Below are 12,175 nucleotides of genomic sequence, written 5' to 3' on the forward strand. Positions count from 1 at the left end.
TCCCATCATGTACAGAAAAAAGATTTTGCTTCACCACCAAGTTCTGCTATGATTAGTTTTCCCTCACCATGGCATACTAATAACTGATTCTTCCCTTCCTTAATATACTTTCACTTAGCTTATTTTGCTTCTTTACTTTTCTTGACTGCCAAAAATTAAAAAATCAATCTGCTAAAAAAAATATTGTTTTCCATCATAGTTTGCAATACTGTTTGGTATAACATGGTATTTTCCTGTATTTCTAAGGTTTCTGCTAGAAACACTGATGAAGAACACATGTCTTCTCTAAATCACTCCCATGAGAAATCTTGGAGCTGTTACATTTCATTTTATTGTCCAACACATTAAAATAGCCCTTCACTCCACTCATTACTCAACAGCTACGTCAAACGAAGGTAAGAAATGTGGAGTTCACATTTCTAATGGATCGCATACACAGTAGAAAGAATAGCATAATCTGTTTTTCAAAGAAGATAGCAATGTAACAGTCATCTCAAGTAACTACTTCAAATCTTTATTTTTTATGATGTATGATTAGAATACCCTTTCTGAATCATAGGATCATTGGCTTAGACCTGGGAAAGAGCTTAAAAGCCAGTGTAACCAAGTTTCTCATTTTATAAATAAGGAAATTAATTCTGAGTGAAGTTGAGCGACTTGCCTCGGTTCATAAAGTTAGTAAATGTCTAAGGCAGCATTTGAATTCAGGACTACACAGCCAGTATTCTATTTACTGTATCATGTTGCTATGAAATAACAGATATCCTCACAGTGACATGAATATATTTGAAACTAGTGCAGTGATCACTACCTATGTGAATGCTAATATGACTTTTGGTACCCAATAATATCCCCTTTTTTCAATGGATTAGTCCATGAGTCTGGAGGACCAATACGGAGGGATGGGAAGAGGTTGTTGATGAACTCCGAGTTTAGAAGGAGACATCTTTTGGACATGGCCAATCCAGAAATTCTTTTTGATTGATTATGTATATTTGTCATAATTTTCTCACAGTGAGGGAGAGAGAAGATAAACATTAGATTTTTATTAATTAAATATTTTAAAATATAAAACATAAAAAGACAGTTTCTCTAAAGATGCAAAAATGTAATGCCTCTATAACTTGTCATCCTGTGTAAATCTTATTCAAGTCCTCTGGAAAATCTTCCCCAAGGGGTTCACAAAACATGCTAGAATCATTAGCATTACGAGGGTACCCAAGGAGAATAGAGACAGTTCATCTTTTATCTTGTTCTTCTTCCTACCTGGTCATACATCTTTAATGTTACTTTTTGAATGTAATTCTTCAATTGGTAACCTACTACAGTCTATGTACATACATTATGTCACTCTCCATTGAATTTTTCAGAGACTATGGCATTCTATGTTTCATGGACATATAGAATCATGACTACTAGTATTTTTTTTCAATCAAAAAAAAAGAAGATTTTTGATATAAGAGATATTTTGATAACAAGAGAAACTTATTGGGTCACTAAAATCAAGGCAGAATTTCCCCCTAAGGAATCCAATCAGTCTCTTCTTTCTATTCAATTTAGGGTCCATAGACAACATATTTACTGACAGAATAGAAAATTTTGAAAAATTGTCGAGAGCAACAGTTTTTAATTTGAGGATCTGTGAACTTGTTTTTTAAGAAAATATTTTCCTATTTCAATATAAATGGTTTCTTTTGTAATCCTATATATTTTTATTTTTTTGCACTTAAAACATTATTCACAGATTTCATTAAAATCCCAATAAATATTGGTTGATCAATTGATTCTGTTCCATTATGATGTCTGTTCATTATGATGTTTAGACAATTGATGTCTGTTCCATTACTTCTATCTACTCTGAGCAGCAATTAAAATTCTTTTTTCAGTGGCAAGATGTTTATGGATGAAAACTGCATCTCTGGATCCCTTTATGATCAAATTTTTCAATAAAAGTATATCCAGTATGTGTGTAAATAAAATTTTCTCTTTCAAAATAGAGTTCATTCACTGATACATTGTTGGTGGAGTTGTGAAAGGATCCAGTCATTCTGGAGAGCAATTTGGAACTATGCCCAAAAAGTTGTCAAACTGTGCATACCCTTTGATCCAGCATTACTGCTATTCCGCTTATATCCCAAAGAAATACTGAGGGGAAAGGGACCTGTATGTGCCAAAATGTTTGTGGCAGCTCTTTTTGTTGTAGCTAGAAACTGGAAGTTGAATGGATGTCCATCAGTTGGAGAATAGTTGGGTAAATTATGGTATATGAAGGTTATGGAATATTATTGCTCTGTAAGAAATGACCAGCAGGAGGAATACAGAGAGGCTTGGAGAGACTTACAGGAACTGATGCTGAGTGAAATGAGCAGAACCAGAAGATCATTATACACTTCAACAATGATACTATATGAGGATGTATTCTGATGGAAGTGGATATCTTCAACATAAAGAAGATCCAATTCAGTTACAGTTGATCGATGATGGACAGAAACAGCCACACCCAGAGAAGGAACACTGGGAAGTGAATGTAAACTGTTTGCACTAATGTCTGTCTACCCAGGTTATTTAATACCTTCAGAATCCAATTCTTACCGGGCAACAAGAAATTTGCTTTTACACACATATATTGTATCTAGGTTATACTGTAACACATTTAATATGTATGGGATTACCTGCCATCAAGGGGAGGGAGTAGAGGGAGGGAGGGGATAATTTGAAAAAGTGAATACAAGGGATAATCTTGTAAAAAAAAAATTACCCATGCATATGTACTGTCAAAAAAAAATTGTAATTATAAAATTAATAAAAAAAAGAAAAAAAAACAAAATAGAATTCATTATTGGACATTCATACAACATCCCATTTCTTCTTTTTGTGTAGGTGAGTTACCGTCTTTAAATGTTTAAAGCAGTAGAAAGACTTAGGCTATATCTAAGTCACTGATTTTTTTCCATCTAGTTTTATCAGCACAATAAAAGTAAAACTATGGACACACAATCAAATACTTTGAACAACGCTACTAAGATTTCATTGCATTTTTTAAAAAAATGATATACCTTTTTAAACAAGTTTACATTTTTAGTGTTTACTTACGTGACCTGTAGAATTCTTTATTCTAAATATTCTATAGAATCATTTTGAAAATTTAATTACATTCAAATACAAATATGTTGAATGATTGAAAGCAGTGAACATCACAAAAGGATGAAAAAGTGGGCCTTTAGCATATGTTAAATGGAAATAACACTAATGTTGCCCAAATAGCATATAAACATCCATTCCTGAGAACAGCTGGCACAAATCTTCGCTATAACATGCTGTTATTAGTTGTCTGTTTATGGAATCATGGATTTTAGGAATAAACTTTGCAGTTCAAGATGCCTAATCCAATCAGGTTTCAGGAAATGCCCTTTTTGAGCTTATCCTAGTAAAAACCATTTTTAAATCTCTCCTCTAAAGCTCATGGTCTTCATTTATATTGGCGAATAAACACAAAAATACATGATCCTGTACTTTACACACACACCTTAATACCAGACAAAATTCCATGAGTATTTGCCAAACTTTTAAAGTGGGGGAAAAAGAAGGCTGAGTGTTGAATAGTGAAGTTTGCCCTCTTAAGAAAAGCTATTATGAATTCATCACCTCAATTGACTTCTTATTCTGGAAATCCTTATATTATATTTTCATTTTAAAATGCAATATAATCTCTAAATAATTTAAATACAATCCACAGAAGGCATGGAAACACAAGTTAAAACAAATTTAAAAACAGTTCCCAATGAAACATGTCCTTCAGGATATGAATCAGAATCTCTGCAGGGGCCACTTTTGGAGAAATCTAAGGATTGGTTTTGGGGTTTTTTTTTAATAGTGAGGAAATTAAATAAAGGATAACACATAGGGTGGCAGTATTTATATTTTAATGTTCATAATCCTGTCTAAAAAAGGGAAAGCTTTATAAGCATATTTATATTATAAATATATAAGATTATTTATGTATAAATATATTTAAGAATACATGAAATAGTTTAACATTAATTAACATTAATAAAAATTTATAAAAACCTGCTAAAACTGGATTTTTCTTTTAAAGCTGAGTAAAACCACCATGTAAGGATGCTTATGGGAATTAATTTTCTACCAAAAAAAGAAAATACATTAAAACTTTGCATCTAATATAAAGGAACTGTTTCTATAAATCATTTATGGATTTTCATTGCAAGCAGAAATATGTTGCCTGCTCAAAATACAAGATAAAAATGAATTTTGTAGTATTTTAATTGATAATTTAAAAATTATTTCTGTTCATTTTTTTGTGATGTTTAGTAATTACTTCAGATTACACAGGCTCAGGATCAAATATGGCTCTCTATAGCTTGAAGAAGAGAAGTTTTATTAATTTCCTGATTTTAAAAATATTTTTCAAATGGCGATAGTCTTAAGAAGAATTATTGGATGGAAATATCATGAAGATAGCTGGTTTTTACTTAAATGATCCAACCAAATTGTTATTCCTCTTTATATCCATCACTATTTTAACAAGGCTTTGGCAAGAATTGTTTGTTGACTATATTTGGTTTTGGCTTTTTGGGGGAGGGGAAGGGAAGAATGTTTTTTATGCCCAGTGTTTAGCATAATCTTGGATACACAGTAGAAGGGACTCAATAAATGCTAGTTGAATTGAAATTGTGGTATATGAAGGTTATGGAATATTATTGCTCTGTAAGAAATGACCAGGAGGAATACAGAGAGGCCTGGAGAGACTTAAATCAACTGATGCTGAGTGAAATGAGCAGAACTAGGAGATCATTACACACTTCAACAACAATACTGTATGAGGATTTCAGAAAATGAATTGTGATAAATCATTAGATATCTGGGAAACTAAGCCAACAGTGGCTCAATTCAGAAAGTATTGAGAAGGAGAACTGATGAAATCAATCTGAAAATATTAATAAAGAGCAGAACTTAATTAGAATTGAAACAAATCTCAGAAGCAGACTTACGATGGCGCATATCTTCTAGAAATAACTCTGGGTTTGGGAGATTGGTGGGGCTCGTGTCTTATCTGCCTGTTAAACACTCACCTAAAATTTTCTGCAGCAAAGGAGACAGCTCGGGTTCTTCAGAAAGGGCCACGGTGAGTGCCATCTTCACCATTTCTTCAGCTGTGTCCAGGTCTTTGTCAATTGGGATTTCTCCAACAACTGAATAAATGTACACCAGTAAGACCAAAAGGTCTTCTGGGCTGTAGTCATCACTGGTCCTCTGGCTAAAAGATTTAATCATGGGCAGCAACTGATTCAGTACATTGGACATCGATGATTCTCCAATATTCTGGAATAAAGAAGTAGGAATTTATAATATAAGAGAAGCCATGAAGTAAAGAAATAATAATGATAATAAAATACTATATAAATACCTATCAATTAAATAATTTAAGTGTGTCACCTATATTATCTTAATAGATCTTTGCTACAATCCTGTGAAGTAGGAGCTATTATTATCCCCATTTCATAGAAAAGGAAACTGAGATAGAGATTTTTCTTTTCTTGCCTGGGTCTACCTCATTAATAAGTGCCTGAGACAGGATGTGAACTTTGGTCTTTTTGACTCCAAGACAGTGCTCTACCCACTATATCACCTTCTTCTCAGTCCAACATCCAAAACATGTGGGCCAAGTGGCCCTGCACAATTGCCCCACATAACTTTCTCTGACCATAGAGTGTAGGGCAGCTGCCAACTTCAATCCTTAGAGGAAGGTTCTTCACTGGGAGTTCCCCACACCAATTAAAAAAATCCAAAATAAAAAAAAATAGTTTACAAGAACATTTCCATTCTATAAATGTCAGTTTTCTACACCACATAAGCCACACACAATTGGAAATCAAATCTCTTACAGTTACTATCCAAACTAACTTTATTTTTTCTTTTGCCATGGAGAAGATATTGGCAGGAAATTGGGCATTCCTCCCTCAATTGGGCTAAATATTCTTTGAGGAGATCAACAGGAAGATAAAATATGGTTTGCTTTTATCCTTAACATTGTTTTTAATTGTGATGATGTTATAAAACAAAAATTGGAAGCATTAGAACTTAAACAATGAAAAATTCAAATTTGAAATAATTTAATAAATTCAAGATTTAACGAATCAGGAATGTCACAGAGTTGATTGTTTTTAATAAGTCACACAATCAAATGAGTATTGACATCTTCAAAAACACTATGTGGGAGGCCATGTTTATTCTTAAAATGTTGCCCCTGCTCCAAATATTGCTGAAACCCCTCTTCTGTAATGACTTCAGAGCCTGCTGCTTATTTTCAGAGATGTTCTAAGGAGTGACAAATATTCCTTTGAAGATGCTTGATTTTTGGAAACAACTAAACATTATTAAAAATGGGTAATCAAGCCAGATAATACTGGCTGTGATTTTAAAAAAATAAATATGATTGTTAAGAAGAGCATGATGCAAAAAGCAGCCTCTAAGATAGCTTCAAAAGACAAATTTCAGAATTGCTGGAAGCAACAGCTGCATCATGGGATTGGGTATGAAGCTCCTCAAACTCATTCATTCACTAAACACCATTCTGGAGCAGATTTGTCCCTCTTATGATTCTCAAAAATACATATCCAATCCTAACTTCAATCTTGAGTCAGTCTATTGGATATCTAGAACTGGATATTCTGTAGACACTTTAAATTTAACATGTATTAAATCCAAGATTGAAGCAAGGATGTTCACTCTACTCACTACTCTGTTATCTAGTTATAGAAAGGAGAGAGAAATTAAAGTCACAAAGGTATGGTACATAATTGGAAAAATTCTAGGAAATCAGCCAACATGATTGAGATACTGGTTTTAGTGAAGTTGAAGATGACAAAATAAATTCTCAAAATTCAATAGTTTTGGGGCAGCTAGGGGGCGCAGTGGATAGAGCACCAGCCCTGAAGTCAGGAGGACCTGAGTTCAAATCTCTTCTCAGACACTTAACACTTCCTGGGCAAGTCACTTAACCCCAATGGCCTCAGCGAAAGAAGCTTTGCTTAATTTAAGAAAATCAAATCAGTGCTAAAGCTGAACATAAACCCAAGAATGTGAAAAACTCCCATTTTCACAACCTAATCAAAGTGCCAACTGTGTATTCTGACCTCTTCAAATTACTGCTGGGATGGGAGATAGCCAAGAAATGCATAAAAGATGACAGTTCTAGACAACTGTTAGTCCCTTTTCTGATAACGGATGTGGGAATTAGAAATAAGGCTGGAGATAAGGAAAGGCTTTTCCATGACATTAGCCACGTGCTAACGGAACAGGCTTGTCGGGTAGAAAGTAAGCGCCTTCTCAATGGAAGGATGTTAGCCAAGTATAGATCACCCTCTGTTAGGGATGGTGGTTGATGGGACCACAGGGGCTTTCTCCTAGGGTTATAAAAGGTAAAGGACTCCGACAGAACTTCCAGTTCTTTAACAGCATAGACAAAGAGCAACCCTCTTAGCACTCAGCCTGCAAGATTCATCCATTGAAATGGATGTGGTCTCCTCCATTTGGCAGCTGTACTTTCCTTGAGAGAAGGGACCGCGGTTTGTGTTTGTCTCTTTGTATTCTCTGTACTTGGCGCGGGACCTAGCGCGTAGTAAGAACTTAAGAAATACTTACCGACTGAATTTTCTCATCAGTTGTGCTCTTTTAAATGAAATCAGGGTAAGAAAGAAGTCAGAGATGGGAGAGAACAAAGAGATCAGCTAGTGCACGTCATATCTAATCATTAATTCCCCATATTATAGTTACATAATCCTCCTGTGTCCATGGGAAGATCTACGGTAGAGAAAAGACGAACGGCCATTGATAACCACTCCACTTTTGGATAGTCACAAATGGGAAGTGTCCACAAATTATAATGAGGACTGGTATTTTTGCGCTGCTTTAAAATTTATAAAGCACTTGCCTAACAACAACTAAGTGAGGAATACGAGACTTAGAAACAAACACCTCAGTGAGGATCAAGCAGTCTAGAGAGAGGATGAATTTTCCTCCTTGCCCCACTCTAGCCGAGTAAAAAATGAAGAAAAAAATCATTAGGGAAAATTCAGTTTCACTTTCTAGGATTCAAAAATTAGCAGTTGCTCGACAAATTGCATTTGTAGAGGTGTAATCTGGAAACCCTGGAGCTGAAGTCACTACATCACTTCGTAGAACTTCATTTCTTCACTGCCAGCACTTAACCAGTGGAGTCAGAATGAAGCTAGGTGAGAGAGTGACAGAGAGGGAGACACAGACACAGAGACAGAGACAGAGACAGAGACAGAGAGAGAGAGAGAGAGAGAGAGAGAGACAGAGAGAGAGAGAGAGAGAGAGAGAGAGAGAGAGAGAGAGAGAGAGAGAGAGAGAGAGAGAGAGAGAGAGAGAGAGAAAGAGAGAAAAAAACACATAGAGATATAGATACCTAACACAAGGAGACAGAGATAAAATAATCCTCAGAGATTATTAACTTTAACTCCTATTTTAAAGCAATAGGGCTTATTGACTGGAGTTGAGAAGACCAGAGTCATGTTGACAGTGATAAAACTTTTTGATTATTTTACAGTCTGGGACTGATATTATTTTTGAACAAGTCCCAATATCTTCATACAAAGAGCTCTTTGTAAGTTTCATATGGTCTTTCGAAAAGAAGTATTTGGGTTGACATTAAAATGACGATGCTTAGTCAGATCTAGACTTCTTGGCCACGTTGAAAGGTACTCTATATGAGCATGACAGGGAAATGAGTCATATTACACCTAGGCAGACAGAAGAACCCACAGCGGGCATTTGGGGCACAACCACAGTCGACTGCTATAATGGCTTCTCATCGAATGAAGCTGCTGGGTGGCAAGGCCACTAAAATTTCATTTAAGACACTATTCCTCAAATGTTTAACTAATTCCACCCACACATATAGGAAAAGGAAGACACTGACCAAGTGGAATAACTGAGAGGTACTAGAAGGTTTTTCTAACTAAAATCTGCTGTCTCACTCTCTCTCTGTGTGAGTGGGTAGGAAGGAAGGGAGGGAGGGAGGGAGGAAGGAAGGAAGGAAGGGAGGAAGGGAGGGAGGGAGGAAAGGAAGGGAGGAAGGAAGGAAGGAAGGAAGGAAGGAAGGAAGGGAGGAAGGAAGGGAGGAGGGAGGGAGGGAGGGAGGGAGGAAGGAAGGAAGGAAGGAAGGAAGGAAGGAAGGAAGGAAGGAAGGAGGAAGGAAGGAAGGAAAGAAGGAAGGGAGGAAGGAAGGGAGGGAGGGAGGGAGGAAGGGAGGGAGGGAGGGAGGGAGGGAGGGAGGGAGGAAGGAAGGAAGGAAGGAAGGAAGGAAGGAAGGAAGGAAGGAAGGAAGGAAGGGAGGAAGGAAGGAAGGAAGGAAGGAAGGGAGGGAGGAAGGGAGGGAGGGAGGAAAGGAAGGGAGGAAGGAAGGAAGGAAGGAAGGAAGGAAGGAAGGAAGGAAGGGAGGGAGGGAGGGAGGGAGGGAGGGAGGGAGGAGGAAGAAGGAAGGAAGGAAGGAAGGAAGGAAGGAAGGAAGGAAGGGAGGGAGGGAGGGAGGAAGGGAGGAAGGAAGGGAGGGAGGGAGGGAGGGAGGAAGGAAGGAAGGAAGGAAGGAGGAAGGAAGGAAGGAAAGAAGGAAGGAGGGAGGAAGGGAGGGAGGGAGGGAGGGAGGGAGGAAGGAAGGGAGGAAGGAAGGAAGGAAGGAAGGAAGGAAGGAAGGAAGGAAGGAAGGAAGGGAGGGAGGGAGGGAGGGAGGGAGGGAGGGAGGGAGGGAGGAAGGGAGGGAGGGAGGGAGGGAGGGAGGGAGGGAGGGAGGGAGGAAGGAAGGAAGGAAGGAAGGAAGGAAGGAAGGAAGGAAGGAAGGAAGGAAGGAAGGAAGGAAGGAAGGAAGGAAGGAAGGAAGGAAGGAAGGAAGGAAGGGAGGGAGGGAGGAGGGAGGGAGGAGGGAGGGAGGGAGGGAGGGAGGGAGGGAGGGAGGGAGGAAGGAAGGAAGGAAGGAAGGAAGGAAGGAAGGAAGGAAGGAAGGAAGGAAGGAGGAGGAAGGAAGGGAGGGAGGGAGGAGGGAGGGAGGGAGGGAGGGAGGGAGGAAGGAAGGAAGGAAGGAAGGAAGGAAGGAAGGAGGGAGGGAGGGAGGGAGGAAGGAAGGAAGGGAGGGAGGAGGGAGGGAGGAAGGAAGGAAGGGAGGAAGGGAGGGAGGGAGGGAGGGAGGAGGGAGGGAGGGAGGAAGGAAGGAAGGAAGGAAGGAAGGAAGGAGGAAGGAAGGAAGAAGGAAGGAAGGAAGGAAGGAGGGAGGGAAGGAAGGAAGGAAGGAAGGAAGGAAGGAAGGAAGGAAGGAAGGAAGGAAGGAAGGAAGGAAGGGAGGAAGGAAGGGAGGGAGGGAGGGAGGGAGGGAGGAGGGGGAGGAGGGAGGGAGGAAGGAAGGAAGGAAGGAAGGAAGGAAGGAAGGAAGGAAGGAAGGAAGGAAGGAAGGAAGGAAGGAAGGAAGGAAGGAAGGAAGGAAGGAAGGGAGGGAGGAAGGAAGGGAGGGAGGGAGGAGGGAGGGAGGAAGGAAGGAAGGAAGGAAGGAAGGAAGGAAGGAAGGAAGGAAGGAAGGAAGGAAGGGAGGGAGGGAGGGAGGGGAGGGAGGGAGGGAGGAAGGAAGGAAGGAAGGAAGGAAGGAAGGAAGGGAGGAAGGAAAGAAGGAAGGGAGGAAGGAAGGGAGGGAGGGAGGGAGGAAAGAAGGAAGGGAGGAAGGGAGGAAGGAAGGGAGGGAGGAAGGAAGGAAGGAAGGGAGGGAGGAAGGAGGGAGGGAGGAAGGGAGGGAGGGAAGGAGGGAGGGAGGAAGGGAGGGAGGGAAGGAGGGAGGGAGGGAGGGAGGAAGGAAGGGAGGGAGGAAGGGAGGGAAGGAAGGAAGGGAGGGAGGGAGGGAGGAAGGAAGGGAGGGAGGGAGGGAGGAGGAAGGAAGGAAGGAAGGAAAGAAGGAAGGGAGGAAGGGAGGAAGGAAGGGAGGGAGGGAGGGAGGCAGGAAGGAAGGAAGGGAGGGAGGGAAGGAGGGAGGGAGGGAGGGAGGGAGGGAGGGAGGCAGGAAGGAAGGAAGGGAGGGAGGGAAGGAGGGAGGGAGGGAGGGAGGCAGGAAGGAAGGGAGAAATTACATTTAAGGATAGTACTGTATTCTAAAGAGCATGGTACCTTTCCAACTGACAGGCAGCTGAAACCTTCCATGTGTATTGTCTCTCCTGTTAAATTATAGCAGGAACTGTGGTGCTTTTCTAGGGGTATCTGAACACCAGAGAAACCGCAGGTCTAGATTACCTCCCTCACCACCCTAGGCCATAATCACATTGGCGGAAGCACATTCCCTATAGGAACAATGCAAAAGTCTGGCTCGGTGCAAAGTGAAAAGGCCCAGAACAGGAATGGCAGCGAGCAGCCCAGGGAGGCCAGAGAACAGCGAGAATGCTCTGGACATGTAGGGGAAGGGAGCTCCCGATGGAGGTTCAGTATAAGGGAGGCTGCCAAAAATAAACTTGACGGACTTCCCCCTCGTGCCTGAGACTAGCCATCCGCGCAGTCACATGCCGTTTGTTCTTCAGGAACACTCATCACGCCTCCTCGTGCTATCAGAGGACACTCTGACCAGGCTCATTAAGAAGGCAGGAGGGGTGACTGAGGACACATCATCAAGAATGGTTTATCGTATATCGACTTTATATCCAGCACTGAGAGGGTTATTGTTGCTGTGTAAGGTGGGGGTGGGGGGTGGGGGAGGGAGAGATAAAGGGTTTTTTGGATATAGTCAATGTAGTAAATTGTTTTGTTTGACTCTATTAGTTGAGGATTTATTGGGTTTATTTATTTTTCCAGGGGTGGTGATGGGGAAATGAGGGAAACACACACACACACACACACACACACGTAAAATTGAAAAGATGTTTTCAATTTTAAAAACCAAATGCTGCTGGAAGTTGGATACAAAACAAAGACTAAGGAAAAGGCACTGGATTTCAGAGTTAAGAGATGACCACAGAAAATATAATTTCAATAGAAAAAGACAAGAAAACTATGGCACACAAATAAAAACAACAATCCTTATTAATTTTAATTTGTTAACTTAATTATTTAATTGTTGTCATGCTATATATTATGTAATATATATAATTATATGATATATTTGTCATAT

The 12,175-nt window shown here is 40.0% G+C and overlaps 1 protein-coding gene across 2 annotated transcripts in view; it reads right to left on the minus strand.

Moving 5' to 3' along the window:
- SCFD2 (sec1 family domain containing 2) overlaps window positions 1–12,175 on the minus strand; it is a 389,381-nt gene that overhangs the window by 227,085 nt on the left and 150,121 nt on the right. For both annotated transcript variants that reach the window (XR_012483637.1, XM_074276401.1), the window contains exon 5: window positions 5,091–5,340. Coding sequence is in view for 1 of the 2 variants with exons in the window: in XM_074276401.1 (XP_074132502.1) it covers window positions 5,091–5,340 (250 nt within the window). In the remaining variant the exon portion in view is untranslated. The remainder of the gene's footprint in view (window positions 1–5,090; window positions 5,341–12,175) is intronic.

This window comes from Sminthopsis crassicaudata, chromosome 6 (assembly GCF_048593235.1).
Source record: "Sminthopsis crassicaudata isolate SCR6 chromosome 6, ASM4859323v1, whole genome shotgun sequence".
Taxonomy (NCBI): Eukaryota; Metazoa; Chordata; class Mammalia; order Dasyuromorphia; family Dasyuridae; genus Sminthopsis; species Sminthopsis crassicaudata.